Source organism: Oncorhynchus keta, chromosome 14 (assembly GCF_023373465.1).
Source record: "Oncorhynchus keta strain PuntledgeMale-10-30-2019 chromosome 14, Oket_V2, whole genome shotgun sequence".
NCBI lineage: Eukaryota > Metazoa > Chordata > Actinopteri > Salmoniformes > Salmonidae > Oncorhynchus > Oncorhynchus keta.
In genome coordinates this window covers 40,765,001-40,787,968 of record NC_068434.1, presented here as the reverse complement: position 1 = coordinate 40,787,968, position 22,968 = coordinate 40,765,001, and the positions used below count along the sequence as shown (strand labels likewise).

The 22,968-nt window shown below is 44.3% G+C and overlaps 1 protein-coding gene across 2 annotated transcripts in view; it reads left to right on the top strand.

Moving 5' to 3' along the window:
• loxl2b (lysyl oxidase-like 2b) overlaps positions 1-21,791 on the top strand; it is a 65,042-nt gene extending 43,251 nt beyond the window's left edge. For both annotated transcript variants that reach the window (XM_035786079.2, XM_035786078.2), the window contains exons 6-14: positions 6,924-7,107; positions 10,089-10,240; positions 12,035-12,202; positions 13,285-13,450; positions 13,766-14,006; positions 14,644-14,759; positions 15,170-15,306; positions 15,630-15,741; positions 19,678-21,791. In XM_035786079.2, the coding sequence (XP_035641972.1) occupies positions 6,924-7,107; positions 10,089-10,240; positions 12,035-12,202; positions 13,285-13,450; positions 13,766-14,006; positions 14,644-14,759; positions 15,170-15,306; positions 15,630-15,741; positions 19,678-19,748 (1,347 nt within the window). In that variant the 3' untranslated portion in view covers positions 19,749-21,791. The remainder of the gene's footprint in view (positions 1-6,923; positions 7,108-10,088; positions 10,241-12,034; positions 12,203-13,284; positions 13,451-13,765; positions 14,007-14,643; positions 14,760-15,169; positions 15,307-15,629; positions 15,742-19,677) is intronic.
• Positions 21,792-22,968: the final 1,177 nt, after the last annotated feature.

Below are 22,968 nucleotides of genomic sequence, written 5' to 3'. Positions count from 1 at the left end.
GCATTCAAACCCTTTAAGTGTGTCAACACCCTCTTACGCTTCACCGGGTTGTTAACCCCTTTGGTATTCCAAGAAATGTACTTGATTGTATTATTTCGCCCCTCTGGGCATTCCCGTTATTCAACCCTGTCATTAGAGCATAGAATGGAAAAGCAACGAGCACCCAAAACCCCCAGAATAACCTGTCTCAGAGTAATAATGTACGGTGGTAAATGTTTGGGAAAAGTACAGAAAAAAAAAATAAAAAGACAGAATGACAACATTAGAACTGAACAATTCAACCTGCCCCCCCACCCCCTCCCCCCATCCCAGACAATACCTCCCCAAACGAGGTACAAGCCTAAATAGAACATGTTCTCTTCGCACAGTATGTCTGTGAGAGTGCGGTCTTAAACCTAAACCCACAGTCCCGCTCTTTTAAAGTTGCGTTTTGTTTGTGGATCAAGCAGCAAAAAGAAAGATTTGTATTTCAAATCAAAAAAGGCGAATCCCCTGTGCAAATGGAATGACAAAAGTACCACTTGTAGATGTATATAATTGTATTCCCAATCTTATAACAGGCATTGAGAGAGAAAATAAATAAAATGTATAAAGGCTCTCAGCCAAAAATCTAATTTGAAGTAAGGAAATCATAGTAAGACAATCAAAAATAATAGTAAATATATTAGTAGTCTAGTTGAAGCTGAGACAGCTTACAACCAACACCAAAAAACTATGTGTGCACAACGTTGAACGTTTGCTGGGCATAAATGCCGCTCAAAACTTTTAAGATTAAACTGAGGCCCCAAAAACCGTGTAGCCTCGGGAGACATTTACTGTTTACTGGGTCAATGCAAACGGATGCAGTAAACAAATAACCAAAAATATTTTGGGTCACTGAGACAATGTGTAAACAAACTAAATAGGTGAGCGAGATAAGGCACGCACACTAGATGATCAAAACATTAGATCACATCAAATAAGCCTGAATAGTTTCACCAACTATACAAGACTAGCCTGTTATATCTAAACATAATTGTACCACAAGTGGGTTACTTACTATCCACAGACTCAGGAGACTCAGGAGAGGGCGGTGATGAGAGCGGGTCTTCTAGGCCGGGTTTTCTCAAAGTCATGCTTTTGGCCTTATGTTTGGTCGACATGCTGACATTCGGAAGCAAAGTAGTCTTGGTTTTTACGGAAAGGGATCACCAAATTAATATTTGAAAATAAATACGGTTCTGCTGCAGAATTCACATAAACTTTAAGAATACCACGGAGCAAACCGAAAACACGTCAGTCGCACATGGCGTCCCCTACCATCCCCTGATTTAAAAAAAATATTTTTAATATTTTTTAAATATATTTTTTAAATAATTTTTTTTTAAAGTCCTCATCAATCAATTTCCTCAAACAGGTTTTTCGAAATGTTTGCAAACGTATTACAAATAGGGCCTCCCGATTGGCGCAGTGGTTAAGGGTGCTGTACTGCAGCGCCAGCTGTGCCATCAGAGACTCTGGGTTCGTGCCCAGGCTCTGTCGTAACCGGCCGCGACCGGGAGGTCCGTGGGGCGACGCACAATTTGTCTATTCTTGTCCGGGTTAGGGAGGGCTTGGCCGGTAGGGATATCCTTGTCTCATCGCGCACCAGCGACTCCTGTTGCGGGCCGGGCACAGTGCGCGCTAACCAAGGTTGCCAGGTGCACGGTGTTTCCTCCAACGCATTGGTGCGGCTGGCTTCCCGTTTGGATGCGCGCTGTGTTAAGAAGCTTGGTTGGGTTGTGTATCGGAGGACGCATGACTTTCAACCTTCGACTCTCCCGAGCCCATACGGGAGTTGTAGCGATGAGACAAGATAGTAGCTACTAACAATTGGATACCACGAAATTGGGGAGAAAAAGGGTAAACATTTTTTTTTTTAAGTATTCAGACCCTTTGCTATGAGACTCGAAATTGAGCTCAGGTGCATCCTGTTTCCCATTGATCATCCTTGAGATGTTTCTACAACCTAATTTACCTTTGGTAAATGCAATAGATTGAACATTATATGGAAAGGCACACACCTGTCTATATATGTTCCCACAGTCGACAGTCAGAGCAAAAACCAAGCCATGAGGTTGAAGGAATTGAGCTCCGAGACAGGATTGTGTTGAGGAACAGATCTGGGGAGAGGTACGAAACATTTCTACAGCATTAAAGGTCCCCAAGAACACAGTGGCCCCCATCATTCTTCAATGGAAGAAGTTTGGAACAACCAAGAATCTTCCTAGAGCTGTCCGCCCAGCCAAACTAAGCAAACAGGGGAGAAGAGCCTTGGTTAGGGAGGTGACCAAGAACCCCATGGTCACTCTGACGGAGCTCCAGAGTTCCTCTGTGGAGATGGGAGAACCTTCCAGAAGGACAACCATCTCTGCAGCACTAAAGGACAATGAGGCCTTTATGGTAGAATTGCCAGACGGAAGCCACTCCTCGGTAAAAGGCACATGATAGCCCGCTTGGAGTTTGCCCGAAAGGAACCTAAAAGATTCTCAGACCTTAAACAAGATTGTCTGGTCTGATGAAACCAAGATGGAACTCTTTGGCCTCAATGCCCAGTGTCATGTCTGGAGGAAATGGGAGACTAGTCAGGATCAAGGAAAGATGAACAGAGAAAAAAGAGATCCTTCATGAAAACCTGCTCCAGAGCATTCAGGACCTCAGGCTGGGGTGAAGGTTCACCTTCCAACAGGACAACGACCTTAAGAACACAGCCAAGACAATACAGGAGTGGCTTTGGGACATGTCTCTGAATGTCTTTGAGTGGCCCAACCAGAGCCCGGATATAACATCTCTGGAGAGACCTGAAAATAGCTGTGCAGTGGCACTCCCCATCCTACCTGGCAGAGCTTGAAATGATCTGCAGAGAATAATTGATTATTGTAATTGATTATTGTTACAATGGCCGTTGGTGCGTGTGAGTACCTGTGCTGTGTGTTTTGTGTTTCCGTGCCCTTGTGGATTGCGCAGATGATTACAGGTCTCGTCCTGTGTGTTAATTATTGTGCGCGTGTGTATTCACTTTTGTTTGGGTTTCAACCCTGTGTTTTGTGTACGTGTTTGTTTGGCCTTCGTCCCCATGCCTTTACACGGCACACCGTAATTTGGACTGAATAAAAAAAAAAACTATTATTAGGCTACCTGCCGCCCCAAATAGCTAATCAACCAGGTTCAGTGTTAGCTATAACTAGCCATGCAAATGACTCCGTCTGCATATTTGCATTCAAACGCCAGAATTTTCTCCATCTCCTAAGCTATCATACTCTAATTCCACTGTGCATTCCACTGATTTCAAAACTCAGTCCTCCAGAAAGTGGAGAGCTTTGCAGTTCTACTACGTTATATCTTTCAACAAGCCGCGTTAGAAAGGATTACCTACACATACTGACCAGCTCATGTTATAGACAGAAGCATGCTACATGGCAGACCAATCCGAACTTATCTCTCGGCATGTCCAGCCCACCCATTATCTCAGCCAATCATGTATTTTTCTGCGGCTAAACCAACTAGGCTCGTAATTTAACAATTGTATTTGTATTTATAGATGGCATACACGTTTGTTATTACGGCACATGAAAGTTCACATGTTCCAGAAGGCATTTCTGCCAAAAAATGCATTTTGATTTTTAAAATCCTGTTTACGTTCAAATGGCTCTCCTGTGAAGTAGTGACGTGCGACATAAGTCTAGTTTCCTGAAATGAGTCGCATGTGGCCGACCGGTGGCTTCAAAGCCTCTCAATGGCCAATATATAGCAATAGCAATCCAGGGTTTATATACCTCATTGGTTGTTAAACGGTGGTGACGAGTGTGTTGATATAATGGTACAACTGTCAAAATTCAGCTTTTAACAACCAGAAAATCTTGTTTAAAAAAAGGTTATGCAAGCCAACACATTAGGCGATAATTAAGAGAAGTGATTGTGTCAAGCGAAATTATATCAAACGTTTTACCCTTGCAACATTAATATGTACAGTCACATTCACCGTGATTGTCTGAAGCGTGCTATAGAGTTCCCAGCTTGCGATGCCTCATTGCAATTGGTTATTCCCCATCATTTGCAACAATGTCATTGACCGTCATCACTATCTTTCCTTTGCTGTACCTCAAACTGTCGTGATTACCAGGTGAAATAAACATTTATGAGTTGATTTTACTCCTGGTTCAGAGTTTGTCTGGGCAGTGTCTTAGCATCACCCTAAAACCTACTCTGAGTGTTTTTTGTTTTAACTTCTTATGGCTGGGGGGCAGTATTGAGTAGCTTGGATGAATAAGGTGCCCAGTGTAAACTGCCTGCTACTCAGACCCAGAAGCTAAGATATGTAGATTTGGATAGAAAACACTCTGAAGTTTCTAAAACTGTTTGAATGATGTCTGAGTAGAACAGAACTCATATGGCAGGCAAAAACCTGAGAAAAAATCCAACCAGGAAGTGGGAAATCTGAGGTTTGTAGGTTTTCAAGTCTTTGCCTATCCAATATACAGTGTTAAATTTGGTCCGATTGTACTTCACAAGGCTTCCACTAGATGTCAACAGTCTCTAGAACCTTGTTTCAGGATTCTACTTTGAAGGGGGTGAGAATAAGAGCTGTTTGAGTCAGGTGTCTGGCAGAATGCCATGAGCTCAGTGTCGCGCGCGCCCGTGAGTGCTAGCTGCGTTCCTTTTCCTTTCTAAAGACAAAGGAATTGTCCGGTTGGAATATTATTGAAGATTTATGTTAAAAACATCATAAAGATTCAATCTATACATCGTTTGACATGTTTCTACGAACTGTAATGGAACTGTCATCTGAACTAAGTGCCTGCACCTCATGAATTTGGATTTGTGAACTAAACATGCGAACAAAAATGAGGCATTTGGACATAAATGATGGACTTTATCGAACAAAATAAACATTTATTGTGGAACTGGGATTCCTGGGAGTGCATTCCGATGAAGATCATCAAAGGTAAGTGAATATTTATAATGCTATTTCTGACTTCTGTTGACTTCACAACATGGCGGGTTTTCTGTATGGCTTGTTTTGATCTCTGAGTGCTGTACTCAGATGATTGCATGGTGTGCTTTTTCCGTAAAGCTTTTTTGAAATCTGACACAGCGGTTGCATTAAGGAGAAGTATATCTTTAATTTCATGTATAACATTTGTATTTTCATCAACATTTATGATGAGTATTTCTGTAAATTGATGTGGCTCTCTGAAAAATCACCAGATGTTTTGGAAGCAAAACACTACTGAACATAACGCGCCAATGTAAACTGAGATTTTTGGATATAAATATGAACTTTATCGAACAAAACATGTATTGTGTAACATGAAGTCCTATGAGTGTCATCTGATGAAGATCATCAAAGGTTAGTGATGACTTTTTATCTCTATTTCTGTTTTTTGTGACTCCTCTCTGGCTGGAAAAATGGCTGTGTTTTTCTGTGACTAGGTGCTGACCTAACATAATCATATGGTGTGCTTTCGCTGTAAAGCCTTGTTGACATCGGACACGGTGGTGGGATTAACAACAAGTTTATCTTTAAAATGGTGTATAATACTTGTATGTTTGAGGAATTTTAATTATGAGATTTCTGTTGTTTGTATTTGGCGTCCTGCACTTTCACTGGCTGCTGTCAAATCGATCCTGTTAACGGGATTTCAGCCGTAAGAAGTTTTAAAACCGGTTTTAATAGTCTGTGACAAATATCAAAGATAAACAGCACTGGGTTTGGTTAAAACCCTTTGGGAGACCAAAGGGTAGCTGTAGATGGATACATTCTCCAGTAGGAGGTGCTGCCCAGTCTATTTTTCTGATAGTGGATATAATGTTGATGATCTGACGTTGTTTTAAAGGTACGAATTCAACTTATTTTATACAAGGTTTGTCTATGCTGAAATTTGGTTACCATGATGACATAATCGTATGGTTGAAATTTCACCCTCAAAACCACAGTTTACATTGATTACTTTTTTCCAAATCAATCTAATGTATTTTCTACGTAGATTCCACGTCACCATACATTGACAAATTATGTTGAAACAACGTTGATTCAACCAGTTTGTTCCAAGTGGGAAAGTATTATTTTTACACTGAAGTATTAGGATCCTGAACTAGTTGAGGCAGAAGCCTTGAGGCAGAATAAGACTTCGCTGTGATGCCAGAGTTGTTTGGGCACACTGCTAATATGGCACACTGCTAATAAGCTAATTCTCTACATTTGAGAATGCTATTCCTGTCCTTGGTTTGGTTCAAATTGTCAATCCCATTTTCAAAACCATATTTCCCTCTTTCCCTGCCACAGGTTCACCTAAGAAATATTCAGGCATCACTCAAGTACTTACTGCTTTCGAATATGTAAAACATTCTATGATGGCTTTGGTATTTTATGTTTTTCAGATACCTATTTAGAATATTATATGTATACTGGGAATAAACATAGGTTATAGTTTCCTTTTTTGGTATGGGAACACAAACCACAAATCAGTGTCAGTGCATTGCTGTCTGTAATTACAAATCGGAGTAAATAAGATACGGTTATGATACTAATGTTTCCACTTCCAATTTGCCAAAACTGTAAATGGGAGTAACATGTACCACTGTGTAAACTTGGAGCCACCCAGTCTGTAGCCTCACAGCCCTCACTCAATCGTTCTTCTAGCTTCTCAGAAAGTCTGGGAAAGAGCCAATTCAAAACTGAGGTTTTGTAACTCTTTATAGATGGCAACCTCTAGACAGTTATTTATTTCTCTATAAGGATTCATTCATTTATGGAAAGTTGAACTCTGTAATTCTGCTTTTCTGTACCTTCTGTTGTCTTTCATATTTCAATATGTGTTCATGTGACTTAATGCATATGCCTTGCTTTGAGTGTTCGAATAACTCAGCCTACTATGAGTCTGATCTCCCTCTTGTTCCTGCAGCAAACGTTGGTGCGTCTGCGAGGTGGGGCCATCGTAGGGGAAGGTCGTGTGGAGGTGCTAAAGAACGGCGAGTGGGGAACCATCTGCGATGATAATTGGAGCCTCCTGTCAGCCACGGTGGTGTGTCGAGAGCTGGGCTTCGGGAGTGCCAAGGAGGCCCTGTCTGGTGGTCGGCTTGGACAGGGTAGGGATTGGAACTCAGTCCTACTTACAATAACATTGCCAATCACAACATTACATCTGGCCAAGTACATGATGGGCATTCCAACATATTGGTCAGACTAGCAGTGGACTGGGCTGAAGATGAAGTTGACTATTATAATGTTTGATCTATGTAAAAGGCCTTGAATAGATTAAAAACACACCTTTGTTATTACATAGGTCATCAAAATCAGATTAGAGGTCGTGCAAGTTTGTCTGGTCATTTTTAGAGTAGCTGTCCAAGAGTATTGGGTTTGTTTCACCATTTTCAATCGACAGTCAATCAAACAACATTGGCCTAACTGCGCAAAGTCTGAGTAGAAATCTGAGATAACCACTTGAATTCCTGGAATACAAAGAAACATCTACATGAACAGCTTCATTGTGTACTGTATCTTTATAACTACATGTGTTCACCAAATGTTGCAAAGGGAAAATGTCCAAAAGATCTAACAGTCTGTAATACTATCCCTTATTTGCCGACTTTTTGAGCCGTCACTAACCCTGACCTGAAAAACAGGAAGTCTGCTGGAGGACCGGATCAGGCTGGGTTATAGAAATTGAATGGATCAGTTAAACTTGTTATTTGTTCTCTGCAGTTCGGAGCCCATATTCATAACGCTTCACAGAGTAGCAGTGCTGATCGAGGATAAGTTTGGCCTTTTGGATCATAGAGACTGAGATAACATGAAAAAGGGGGACCTGTTCCTCGATCAGCATTCCTACTCTGATTCTTTGTGAATACAGGCTCACTGAGTCACAGTGAGCTGAACAATGCAAGGCCATACTGGCCATATTCCAGGACTGTAATTGAAAGGCTGTAGTGGAGAGAAATACTATATTTAAAGAGTACATCATGTATCCACTCCCTTATTCTAGACCTCGTCTTTCCCTCCAGGGACATGGGCCCTGCCAAAACGAGGACATACTATTTATTGACCAGTTTTCTCTCACTCAGTGTTACCTGCGGGGATATTAGTTACCATGGATATGTTTTTTTCTGCAGAGGCAGACCAATAACGGAGGCATAAAGGCATGGACCCTCCCCATATACAGTAGGTATCGCTGACTCACAGTCAAAATGAGGTATTCAGCAGATCTTACAGATAACTAATCGTTAACATCGACAGGGCTGTAGTGGAGCGGGTCGAGAGTTTCACGCTCCTTGGTGTCCACATCACCATCGAACTATCATGGTCCAAACACACCAAGACAGTCACGAAGAGGGCACAACAAAACCTTTTCCCCCTCAGGCCTCAGGGGACTGAAAAGATTTGGCATGGGTCCCCAGATCCTCAAAGTTCTACAGCTTCACCATCGAGAGCATCCTGACCGGTTACATCACTGCCTGGTATGGCAACTGCTCGGCATCTGGCCGTAAGGCGCTACAGAGGGTAGTGCGTATGGCCCAGTACATAACTGGGGCCAAACCTCCTGCCATCCAGGATTTATATAATAATAATAATAATAATGTCAGAGGAAAGCCCATAAAATTGTTAGAGAATCCAGTCACCCAAGTCATAGACTGTTTTCTCTGCTACCGCACGGCAAGCGGTACCGGAGCGCCATGTCTGGGACCAAAAGGCTCCTTAACAGCTTCTACCCCCAAGCCATAAGTCTGCTGAACAACTAATGCCCACTGGACTATGTACATCATCCCCCACCACCCCATTTGTTTTGTACACTTCTGCAACCCACTGTTTATTATCTGTGCATAGTCACTTCACCCCTACCTACATGTACAAATGACCAAATGAACTGACCTGTACCCCCTCACACTGACTTGGTACCGGTACTCCCAGTATATAGCCTCGTTATTGTTGTTTTATTGTGTTACTTTAGTTTATTTGAACTGCACTGTTGGTTAAGGGCTTGTAAGCAAGCATTTCACGGTAAGGTCTACACTTGTTGTATTCGGCGTATGTGACAACGTTTGATTTGATTTAACTGTGTCTTTAAATAATTCACCTATTTTCAGTGAGGCTGAAGTGAAGGGCCATGCTGAGCTACACGGGACACTATAACAGGGTTGAAAGGAATTGCACACTGCTGTTTTCCGAATAGGTACAGCTATTATTAATTTTATCTCTGAGCTCGTCCACACAGGCATGAGACTGAAAAAAGGAGTAGTAAATGACAGAATAATGGCACATTATGGAACATGGAAACAGCAGATGGGCTAAGTTTCAAATGGCACCCTATCCCTTACATAGTCCCTACCTTTGACGAAAAGTAGTACACTATATCGTTGCTGTCTGATGAAAACCTCTTATCTCCAAAACAGGAACTTTTCAAAACATACAATTTTCCCATTAACAAAACAAACATTTCTGAAACGTTTGGATTTTTTTTTAATACATTTTTTGGGGTCCTGGAGTCCTGACATGTTCATTGAAGGGAGTTACTGCTTTCAATAAATGTATAAAAGTAAATTAAATCGCCAAACATTTTATTACACGGTTTTCATCAGACAGTGACGATATGGGTGCCATTTGAGAAGCATCCAGAGAGAATTCTGGACTGGTTGTTCCTTTTGGAAAAAATATTTTCCCCACATGATTTACTCATGTCAAGGAGGAAGGAACACCATCTCTGTATCTAAGGCCTCCAGGAAAATAAGTTACAGAAAGACACGTCTTAATAGCAGACCAGCTAGAACAGACATGGAAACATTCTCTTTAACCTTCAATAATGAAACTCATCTAATAAAGTGTTGACAAGACCCTGCAATCCTGCAATGCATTCAAATGCGTGGTCTCCCATGAGCTTGTTGACTGAAACACCAAGTCTTGGACTTGGACTTAGATTCACCGCAGTTCCATTTACCTGTCAACGTGGAACCACCCCGTTTTTTGGCCACACTCAACTGTTGTTTTAGCTTCCCTGAACATCTGGGAAAGAGTCAACTCCAAGAGTCTCTGCCCCATCTCTTACCAGTATTATTCTCCCTTGTGTGTTTCCCAGGCATGGGCCCAGTCCATATGAATGAGATTGAGTGCTCTGGCTTTGAGAAGTCCATCACAGAGTGCTTCTTCAACAAAGAGTCGCTGGGCTGCAGCCATGAGGAGGATGCAGCCGTGAGGTGTAACGTCCCAGCAATGGGCTTCCAGGAGAGGGTGAGTGTCTGTGTGCTTGTGTCTGTGTGCCTGTGTCTGTGTGTTAGCCTGTGCTCTTTACCTGACTATCTTTAACGGACACTTTACAATGGGGAGAACAAGTATTTGATACACTGCCGATCTTGCAGGTTTTCCTACTTACAAAGCATGTAGAGGGCTGTAATTTTTAGGTACACTTCAACTGTGAGAGACGGAATCTAAAACCAAAATCCTGAAAATCACATTGAATGATTTTTAAGTAATTCATTTGCATTTTATTGCATGACATGACAGAAATGCAGAACTTAATATTTGGTACAGAAACCTTTGTTTGCAATTACAGAGATAATACGTTTCCTGTAGTTCTTGACCAGGTTTTCACACAATGCAGCAGGGATTTTGGCCCACTCCTCCATACAGACCTTCTCCAGATCCTTCAGGTTTCGGGGCTGTCACTGGGCAATACGGACTTTCAGCTCCCTCCAAAGTTTTTCTATTGGGTTCAGGTCTGGAGACTGGCTAGGCCACTCCAGGACCTTGAGATGCTTTTTACGGAGCCACTCCTTAGTTGCCCTGGCTGTGTGTTTCGGGTCGTTGTCATGCTGGAAGACCCAGCCACGACCCATCTTCAATGCTCTTACTGAGGGAAGGAGGTTGTTGTCCCCATCCATCCTCCCCTCAATACGGTGCAGTCGTCCTGTCCCCTTTGCAGAAAAGCATCCCCAAAGAATGATGTTTCCACCTCCATGCTTCACGGTTGGGATGGTGTTCTTGGGGTTGTACTCATCCTTCTTCTTCCTCCAAACACGGCGAGTGGAGTTTAGACCAAAAAGCTCTATTTTTGTCTCATCAGACCACATGACCTTCTCCCATTCCTCCTCTGGATCATCCAGATGGTCATTGGCAAACTTCAGACAGGCCTGGACATGCGCTGGCTTGAGCAGGGGGACCTTGCGTGGGCTGCAGGATTTTAATCCATGACGGCGTAGTGTGTTACTAATGGTTTTCTTTGAGACTGATTCCAGCTCTCTTTAGGTCATTGACCAGGTCCTGCCGTGTAGTTCTGGGCTGATCCCTCACCTTCCTCATGATCATTGATGCCCCACGAGGTGAGATCTTGCATGGAGCCCCAGACCGAGGGTGATTGACCGTCATCTTGAACTTCTTACATGTTCTAATAATTGCGCCAACAGTTGTTACCTTCTCACCAAGCTGCTTGCCTATTGTCCTGTAGCCCATCCCAGCCTTGTGCAGATCTACAATTTTATCCCTGATGTCCTTACACAGCTCTCTGGTCTTGGCCATTGTGGAGAGGTTGGAGTCTGTTTGATTGAGTGTGTGGACAGGTGTCTTTTATACAGGTAACGAGTTCAAACAGGTGCAGTTAATACAGGTAATGAGTGGAGAACAGGAGGGCTTCTTAAAGAAAAACTAACAGGTCTGTGAGAGCCGGAATTCTTACTGGTTGGTAGGTGATCAAATACTTATGTCATGCAATGAAATGCAAATGAATTACTTAGAAATCATACAATGTGATTTTCTGGATTTTTGTACCTATGATAAAAATTACAGACCTCTACATGCTTTGTAAGTAGGAAAACCTGCAAAATCGGCAGTGTATCATATACTTGTTCTCCTCACTGTATGTGCTGTTCTCATCACTATAGTCAATAAGATTGAAAATGTTCCTACATTACATTTCTTTCTTTCATAAAATATAAACATTGTATAGTGCAGTAATGGACAAAGTAGTATTCCTATTGCTGCTATCTGTGTGTTTGTAGCTAAATACCTCTCATGTGTCTCTCTGTGCAGCTGCGTCTGAGTGGGGGACGTAACCCAAACGAGGGGCGTGTGGAGGTGCTGGTGGAGAGGAACGGCTCCCAGGCATGGGGTACGGTGTGCAGTGATGGCTGGGGCACCATCGAGGCTATGGTCGTGTGCAGACAGCTTGACCTCGGCTTCGCCAGCAATGCCTTCCAGGTGAGAAACGTTTTTTTGAAATGTCTACTTATCGAACCTTTATTTATACAGGTAAATCAATTAAGAACAAAGTCCTAATTCTGACGACCTGTCCGAACATGCAGCAGTGCTCTCTTACTGAGCATTACAGCACTGTACAGTTACCCTACTGAAAAAAGGTCATCAGCCTGTTGTGAATCAAATAAATTCCTTGTTATCTGTCCTTTTGACATCAATTCTGTTACAAAAGACAGCTTTCCCAAATTAGGGCCCTCATTCAGTCTTCTAAAACTGTGTGTGTGTATGTCTCTAGTTGCTACGGGTGACAAATACCTCCTCCGGTGTTGTAGGACCGTCATCTCTTAACTGTTTGCACCTGAGAAGCATTACGCAGACCTTCCCATCAGACAGCACAGTATTTATTGTGTCAAATGGATTTTTACTAGACTGCTTGATAACAGTAATAGTGGGTTTGGAAAATCTCTGTAAACCTTGGAATGGTGGAAATGATGGTTGCTATAGAACAGAGATTTATGAGGAATGATTACTGTTTACTCTTGAATGACAATACAACACAACGTATGAATACAATTAGACCTTGTCTACTTTGTAGTCTGTAGTTGGTTTTAATGTTTGTGATGGCTACACTTCAGGGATAAATGAAGAACTAAGCCAAGGAACAGTGCCACCAATGCATAGCTAGAGAGATAATGAACAGGTTGCCCCCTCTTGTGGTAAAAAAGAAATATATATTTATATATATTTTTAAAAGTTTTTAATTTTATGGGTAGATCAGCTTTAATGTTGCAGATAGATACCAACCCTCTTGTGGTTGGTAGAAAAACTGCTTTGCCCAAACAGTACGTCTTGCTGTCCTCCTTGAATCCATAGTGAATGTGAATACTACCGGTACATTTTTCAACTCATTTACACTTTCTGGTATCTACATACATGTACTGTTGAATTATCCAACGACTTATTTGAACATATAAATATAATAATATATTAGCATAGCAAACACAACCTATGACAAAATTCCACAAATTCTCTGTCTGATCTCAATCACTCAATGACTGCTATCATGCTGTGTTCCTGTCCTGTAGGAGACGTGGTACTGGCCAGGGGAGGTGAGTGCTGACCCTGTGGTGATGAGTGGAGTGCGATGTTCTGGCACTGAGATGTCCCTTTCCCAGTGCCTGCACCATGGAGCTCATCTTACCTGTCCTAAAGGAGGGGGACGCAATGCTGCCGGAGTCTCCTGCTCAGAGAGTAAGAGGGAACTCATACTGTCTTTTCCTCACAGACAGTCGTCTGCCTGGACTAGATGTCTTGCATTGAAAGAGGATGATTGCTTGCATGCTAAAACATGCATTTGTCCCGCCTGGCCTACTATGACTTAATGGCTATTATAAGCATCCTTCAGGCTCATCCTACCTGCAATCTCATCTTTCAATCTTGTGAGTGCGGGTCTGTAACATTGTAATTTCCGTAGTCACCAGGACGACACGTTACAGTAAATTGTGAGGGTAAAGTATGGTCTGATTTCGAACCTGTAACCGCCACAACTCCCTGCTCTCCCCTCAGCTGCCCCTGACCTGGTGCTGAACCCCCAGATAGTGGAGCAGACCACCTATATGGAGGACAGGCCCATGTTCATGCTGCAGTGTGCCTATGAGGAGAACTGCCTATCCACCACCTCCAGCGAGACCCCTGCCGGCTCTCACCGCCGCCTGCTGCGTTTCTCCTCCCAGATCCACAACAACGGGCAGTCTGACTTCCGTCCCAAGGCTGAACGCCACTCCTGGGTGTGGCATGACTGCCACAGGCAAGTAGCTCCATGGATTTTCCTGTCTGTTTGTCTGTCTGTGAAATTGTACGATCATTTTTCTTTTTTTGTTGTTGTTTAAATTGGTGTTTTATTAACCTCACAGTTGTGTCGCTCGACAGGATTGGTTATTTTAGCACTGTTTGGAAATAACTGTCAGAAGCAACAACCAAAAAACCACATGTTTAGAGAAAGTTCCACTGAACGTTTTCCCATTTCCATAAGTTCTCTGCCCTGTAATTGGACCATGGACTGAAACGTCTCAGATGGTTGTGGTCAAGGCATTGGATGAACTGTGCAATGTTGGCAGCTTCACACAGTCACCAGCTCTGCACACATCAAACCCTTGGTGTATCCTCAGGTGGCCAAAACATGACAGCATGCAGTGGCGCTCCAATCAGCCTCCTGCCAACGGCCCTGTGGGATTGTACATAGAATCACTAAATATATACCATTTTTAAAATAAATGTTTATTTTCGGTTTCTTTGGCCTTGGTGCCATGTGTTTCAACAGTGTCTCGAGCTCTTGTATAAAAACCTATCTGCTCCAGGGAGAATATACTAGGCACCTCACTGTGATTGCACTGCGATTGCAAACTAGAGGTTAGTTGAATAAACGTGTCTCTCTCTGTGTCCAGCCATTATCACAGCATGGAGGTGTTCACCCACTACGACCTGCTCAGCCTCAACGGCACCAAGGTGGCAGAGGGACACAAGGCCAGCTTCTGTCTGGAGGACACCGAATGTGAAGAGGGTAAGAGCCTGGAGAGACAGGCGTGCATCCCAAATGGCACCCTATTCCCCAGTGCACTACTTTTGACCGAGGCCATACAACTTCCCCATTCATGCCACCCTCCGGCAACCTTTGACCCTTTTTTACACTATTATGCCAACCTGAACCAAACTGTGTCATTCCTTTCAGCCTGGTTCCAGTAACTATGGCAGATGTGTAAATAGGCATTTTCAGTAGGTTTGGCTACGCTCTGTTCAGCTCAGTAGTGTGGAAAGCCCTCGTCTACTCGGTGTTCCTCACTCCAAGCGGAATATAATACAGCCTATATCCATCCAACTCTGAGCAATAGCCCAACTGTCACTCACAAAAGCATCCATCGTGCAAAAGTATGTGCTTACCTGTTTGTCTTTGATTGATTATAACTTTGGCAGGTATTGAGAAAAGATATGAGTGTGCCAACTTTGGGGAACAAGGCATCACTGTGGGCTGCTGGGATACGTACAGACATGATATTGACTGCCAGTGGATCGACATCACAGACATTAAGCCCGGAGATTACATATTCCAGGTAAGTGACTTTGCTGGTTACATGCTGTAAAACTCCCAAATGGCAACCTATTCCGCATAGAGTGCACTACTTTTGATAGGGCTCTGGTCAAAAGTAGTGTACTACAGGGAATAGGGTGCCATTTTGGCCGTAACCAAAGTCATGCCACCACTATTATTCTATGTTATCGATTGAGGTTTTCATGCAGTATGCAAACTGAGTATTTTGTTAGTTGTAGAGTTGGATTGGCTTCCTCGTCGTGTCCATGTTGGACTAGTTGTCTCTGCCAGACACTTTTTAGATTGTCAATATGGCCACTCACAGCATTTGCCTCTGTCCCACAGGTTGTTATTAACCCTAACTATGAGGTGCCTGAGTCCGACTACTCCAATAACTTCATGAAGTGCAGATGCAGATACGACGGGCACCGTATATGGATGTACAGCTGTCATAACGGTGAGGCAATGGTGCACCAAGCATTGGTAGAGCGACTGTTTTACATCAGACATTCTGTGTTACTGCATTGTTCCACCACCCTGCTTGAATTAAAAGATCATTTCACTCATAAATGAACGTTAGATGTTTTCAGAAGTAGACTAATGTCAAGATATATTGACCCAGCTATATGCCATTCATTTTTGGTGGAGGCATGCGCAGTTGTTGGATCTACACAACTGCTGTCGTGGGTGTTATGTATGCTACTGTATGTTGTAATGGCTTACGACAGTGTGCTGCTTTCGGTATGAATGGGTTGTCAGAATGAGTGGCACATGTCATAAAATGTCAGAGTGGTGTATTCAGTCCTCTACTGTGAAACAACCTGGCCCTGAACGGCGAAAAGTGCACCTTTACAGCTCCAGCCGTTGAGTTTGTGGGAGTCCGCCTGTCGGCCAAAGGCATTGGCCCACTCATGTCGAGCATTCAAATCAAATCAAATCAATTTTATTTATATAGCCCTTCGTACATCAGCTGATATCTCAAAGTGCCGTACAGAAACCCAGCCTAAAACCCCAAACAGCAAGCAATGCAGGTGTAGAAGCACGATGGCTAGGAAAAACTCCCTAGAAAGGCCAAAACCTAGGAAGAAACCTAGAGAGGAACCAGGCTATGTGGGGTGGCCAGTCCTCTTCTGGCTGTGGAGTGGCGGGTGGAGATTATAACAGAACATGGCCAAGATGTTCAAATGTTCATAAATGACCAGCATGGTCGAATAATAACAAGGCAGAACAGTTGAAACTGGAGCAGCAGCACAGTCAGGTGGACCGGGGACAGCAAGGAGTCATCATGTCAGGTAGTCCTGGGGCACGGTCCTAGGGCTCAGGTCCTCCGAGAGAGAGAAAGAAAGAGAGAATTAGAGAGAGCATATGTGGGGTGGCCAGTCCTCTTCTGGCTGTGCCGGGTGGAGATTATAACAGAACATGGCCAAGATGTTCAAATGTTCATAAATGACCAGCATGGTCGAATAATAGTAAGGCAGAACAGTTGAAACTGGAGCAGCAGCATTGCCAGGTGGACTGGGGACAGCAAGGAGTCATCATGTCAGGTAGTCCTGGGGCATGGTCCTAGGGCTCAGGTCAGTTGAAACTGGAGCAGCAGCATGGCCAGGTGGACTGGGGACAGCAAGGAGTCATCATGTCAGGTAGTCCTGGGGCATGGTCCTAGGGCTCAGGTCCTCCGAGAGAGAGAAAGAAAGAAGGAGAGAATTAGAGAACGCACACTTAGATTCACACAGGACACCGAATAGGACAGGAGAAGTACTCCAGATATAACAAACTGCTGCAGCATAAATACTGGAGGCTGAGACAGGAGGGGACAGGAGACACTGTGGCCCCATCCGAGGACACCCCCGGACAGGGCCAAACAGGAAGGATATAACCCCACCCACTTTGCCAAAGCACAGCCCCCACACCACTAGAGGGATATCTTCAACCACCAACTTACCATCCTGAGACAAGGCTGAGTATAGCCCACAAAGATCACACAGCCCAAGTGGGGGCGCCAACCCAGACAGGATGACCACAACAGTGAATCAACCCACTCAGGTGACGCACCCCCTGCAGGGACGGCATGAGAGAGCCCCAGTAAGCCAGTGACTCAGCCCCTGTAATAGGGTTAGAGGCAGAGAATCATTGAATTGAAGTCGTCCACTGCATCTCAGAACCTACCTCAGCCTCTCAGGTGGCCTCATTCTTGGTCATGACAGCCTAGTACCTCCGGTTTCTGCCCCACTACTCTCAGACCACAGCGCCCCTTCGCCAGCTCCTCAAGAAGGACGAGCCATGGGCCTGAACACGGGCCTGCTCAGACGCGGTCCGCTCACTGAAGAGCCAGCTCACCACAGCCCCAGTCTTAGCTCACTTTGACCCTGTCTGCCCCACCATTGCCACCTGTGAAGCCTCAGCTGGAGCACTAGGAGCTGTCCTCTCACAGCTGCAGAATGGCATTGAGAGGCCCATCGCCTTTGCTTTGAGGGCCCTGAGCCCCACTAAGTAACGGTACTCTGTGGTCAAACGAGAAGCACTGGCCTGTGTCTGGGCGTGCGAAAAGTGGTACCTTTACCTATACGTCCGGCTGTTCACGCTCCGAACTGACCACCAGTCTCTCACGACGCTACTGTGAGCCTCAGGAACTGGCCACAAGCCACTTCGGCTGCACAGATGGGCCAACCGCCTCAGACAGTATGACTAAAGCAGCTGAAGTTCTCTCTGGGGAGGGATAACATGGTTGCAGACCTCCTCTGACGCTCCATTGACACTCCTACTCCGATTGTATTGCCAGACGACAAAACAGAGCTCGTACAAATGCTCTACGCTCCCCTTCAGCCAGCCGTGTCAGGAACTGAGAACTGAACTGGAGGAACTGAAGCAAGCATCGGAACAGGACCTCACACTGTCTACCCTGCACACCTACATACGCACTGGATGGCCAGCACGTGTGCCGGAAGAGCTGGTGCCTTTTGCCAGGGTGAAGCACAAACCTTCTTGCTGGGAAGACGTCTGTGGCTCTCGAGGGGGGTTGTGCATTGTGGTCCCGAGTAGCCTGCATGCGCGTGTTCTATCCATAGCCCACAAAGGTCACTTGGGCATAGTGAAGGTGTCGAGACCTTGAGGGGTGGCCAGGCATCAACCACGACATTGAAGCCCTATTTAGGGATTGTGCTGCATGCCTCCTCAGTGGGAAAACAGGAAGGTCCGCCCTGAACCCTGGACATCTGTTGCAAGATCCATGGGCACACAGTCCCTCACCATCAGTGCTTCCTGGTGGTGGCGTATGAACTCAGTGGCCAGAAGTGCTTCCTGTCGGAACTGTCACAGCACAGGCCATCATGGACATCCTAGACAGCCTGTTCACAAGGTGGGGCCTACCCCTCACCCTCACCAAGGACAATGGGCTCCAACTAACTGTCGAGTTCTCCTCCTATCTCAGCAACAAGGGAATCAAACACATCTGCACGGCCTACTACAACCAACAAGCTAAAGAAGGGGTGGAACGTTTCAACCAAACGCTGTAGAACGGCATCAGAGCGCACCTGGTCTAGGGGTGCACGTTCTGTACTGCCTTGACCCAAACTCTCAAGCGCTACAGAGCAAGCAAACACACAACAACACAGGTCTCCCCGGGATCTCTCATGCTTGGTCGTGAGATGGAACTGCCACTGGACAGACTCAGAACACAGAGCGTAGCAGCACCGGCGACTAGGCGCATCCAAGCAAAGCAGGCAGGTACCAAAGAACAATGAAACAGGGTTTCAACAAGGCAAACAGAGACACCACCTGATGGACCTCCACTACTACCACCTGAGTCCCAGCCTCTGTGGGCTCCCGAAGGGCCAGAGCCACAAGCGGTGGCGGCTGAAGAACGGCCTATGCGGGCACGAACTCGCCCCGCTCATCTGGAGGGCTACTGAACCTCCATTCCCTCTTAGGCTCCATTCGGTGTCTTCGCCAACCTCCAGGTTAATGGACTGAAGTGTCTAGTTTGGAGAGTCGTTGTTTACCTCTTCCGTTTTAAGGGTTAATGTTTCTTTCTTACAGGTATCACTCTAGGTTCTATGGACATTTTTCGTTGGTACCAGTCCCTGGTTTTGGAAAGGGGGGGTGGATTGTTATGTCTGGTACGACGTGCTGTACGTCAGAGTGTGGGTTGTTATGGTTTAAGACCGTGTGCTGCTTTACGTATGAATGGGTTGTCAGAATGAGTGGCACATGTTATAAAGCGTACAATGTTTAACAGCGCCGACGTGCGTTCTTTTACAGCTAAGCTAGATATAACAGTGGGACTTGCTTTCATCTTGACATTTAGACGTCTGACGAACTTTGGGTAATGCGTTGAGTGTTGTGACATTTGGAATTGTAACACTGGGTGAACATTTGTCTCCTTTCCTGTGTCCAGGTGGTTCGTTAAGCACTGAGACTGAGGAGTCCTTCCCTGGGCTACTGAACAACCAGGTTATACACAGATAAAAGGATGAAAGAGGATAACAGAATCATCACCACCACAGAGAGACTGCCAAAAAGCCCCCAAACCCCTCTCTCTCTCTCTCTCTCTCCCCCTGTCTCTCCCTCCCAGTCAGCAATCCAGGATAACTATTTTATTGTGTTGCCAATACACGCCTACAGCTGTTATGAACCCTCCTAGTGGGGAGTGCCACAGTGTATAAACAGCACTCATTGGTTATGCCTAAAGAAGCAACCCACTGCCCACCTCTTGCAGAAATCCCCTCTCCTTCTTAGGCAGACCATTTGATGTATCCTTCGGTCTTCCCGAAACCAGGTAGCCTCTCCCAGTCCCAGCTCTCTGGTTGAGGTCAATACGGGACTGAGAGTTTCTCTGTCACGCTTGGGTTGGAGACATGAAATGTACATCCCCCACTGCTCCCCACTAGAGGTGATGATGAGACTCATATGGCGCCCTATTCCCTATATAGTGCACAATGTTTGGGCCCTGGACAAAATTAGTGCATTATAAAAGGGAATTCTGGGAACTTTATTAAAAAACCTTCTTTTTTTAATATGATAAAACGTTAATTCTAAAGGTCATTTTCCCGGAGTTTGGATATCTCTGACAAATAATTGTCTCTCTTGGACTATGAACAAAGGCATATTTGGGAACACTACAGACTTTATTGATCATTAGCTAATAATAGTTTGTAATGGCTTTATGCAGTAGGTGCCTCATGTAGGCTACTCTCTGAGTAGCTTAATGAAGATGCTTATTGAGGATACAGTACAGTACAATACCATAATAGGATGCAATAACTAACTGCCAGTAAGTGCATTGCTGTTGGGAAATGTTTAACAAACAGTCTTATTCCAAGAGATGACCTGTGCCTTTTTTCTCACTTAGAATTGTGCAGCAAGTTGATTTAATAATTTATTCGATTTCCTCTTCCTTGGGAAATTTAGACAACATAATTTTGAAGTGCAGGGTTGTTACCCTCACCAATCTTTTCAGCTGTGGTACAGGGTACTCCCTCAGATGTCATCAGTATGCTCAACATGCTCTATTTGAAGTTATTCTGTGGCGTTCTCTCACTCTGACATCTGTAATAAAACCAGTACCAGTCCCAAGTGCCTGAAAAGTTCCTTTTCCATTGTAAAAACTGTGACCAAATAGCAGACATTAGTCTGCTCCACACCACAACAGAGTGGTGGTGGTACGGTAGTTAAAATGGAGGGATACAACTAATCCCCCTCAGTGCCTCATAGTGAGAAAATACATGTTTGTTTCCTTTTCGACGTTCATGAACAATCTCATATTTTCCAGCAAACATCATAAGTAACTTATTGTTGTAAAAGTCAGGGATTTTAAATCGATTTTCTTTTCATTGTTTTTCTTCTTTTACAATAATGTGTGTGCGAGTGACTCATTATTTTGTTGTACTTTTTATAATGGTGCTACCCAACTGTCATCCTCTGTTTTATGAGGGTACAGTGCAGTGACAGCTGAATCGCTAAAGTATGTTATGTATGCTAACTGTATACTTGATTGGAGTGTTTAAATCCATAATTTGCTTTGTTAACTATATTAAAAGGTAAGATTTAATGAGCAAACAAATCTAAGTTGTCGGTTGTATTTTCAGATCTATACATTTAAATTAGGCCTAATGCCACCTTCATCACACATGTCAGGGGGCGGCAGGCTAGAGAGCCGAGCCAGAAACTGGAGGGTTGCCAGTTTGAATCCTGGGACCAACGGGAAAAATCCCCCAGTTTTTTGGTGCATATTTGTTATGCATTTTGTTGTAGAGAATTCCAGCTAATACTAGCTGGAACGTCCGATTTTGCACAAAAGTACATGACGTGCAATTTTGTGCTGTTTCTATCAGGTACATTGTTCGAAATATTATATTGTATATTGTACTTGTTATATTATTTTGTTAACTACATTGCCCAGTGGACAAGCACCAAACCAGCGTGCGTCATGGTGAACAGTGCATTGCATGTTGCATTGCATTGCAATTTTGTGCTGTTTATCAGAATAAAGCTCCATGACTGGTGCTACAAGTTGCAGCTCGTGTCGATGATTGATTGTACTCAACGCAAGAAGAGTACTGTTACAGTGGTGCCGTGACCGTTCTTCTGGATCGGATCATCCGTCGCTGTATTTCCATCCCAGAACTTCGCCGTGGTTGCCGTTGAAGAATCCAATAAGACGTTGCTGGTGCAGTTTATGGCGATATCGCATTTTGCCACAGGAGGGCGCTACTGCAGCGTTTTAATTATCGAAATGTATGATTTCTCTGGCTGAGACTCTCCACAGATAAACGATACAACTTGTGTTACTTGTTTATTTGCAATTCTAACGTATATCTGATATAAGTAGGGTGAGTTTTACCAGTGTACTAGATATAGGTTAGATTTTGACATGAGGTTAAAAAATATATATACTTTCTTTGCTATTTAAATTTTTTATTAGTGTGTCGATTTCCCATTGTTAAGATGGAAGGTGTTGGGAGAGGTAGGGGTTTCCTAACATTTAATCTGTCACCATCTGTTGGTAGGGGTTCAGCCAAAATTCCAGATTCTTCTACACCTATGCCTAAACTGGAGGGTTTTAATGATAGTTTACCCACGGAAACGCCCAAGGATATATATGAAAGAGTTTTGCCGAATACAGGGAGTGGGGAGGTCTCCATGGGTTTCATAGCAGACATAGTACAGCAGATTGGTCATTCCATTGGGGAGAACATTTCCTCCTGTTTTGGGTCAAAGGCAATTGTTGGACATGTTGGGGACAATGTTATGGGGAATGCATGCAGCTCTGGGGGTATGGATGTGTCAGGCCTGAACCTGGTATTGAAGTCATATCAGGGAACCGGTGTACTTTCGGGGGGATGGCTCTGAAAAGTGCACGAGTGGGAGGATATGGTCATGGTTTACATGCGTAAGAGGGGCGTATCTATGATGGACCAAGCAGTTCAGGTTATGGAAAGGGCCCGCGATGTTGTTAAAGTGGGCATATGCAGAAATCCCTCCGTTGATTTACCTAAAGGCCCGAGTCCCATCTCTGACATACATTCTGACCAAAGCAAAGCTTGATGCTTGTGAACAGAGATGGGTCACCAAGCTGGCACCGTACGAGTTTGACATCAAGTACATCCCTGGAAAAATAAATGTTGTTGCAGATGCTTTGAGCAGAGAGCCCTTCGTATGACCCAGTGCACTCCATCGCCTGACAAGG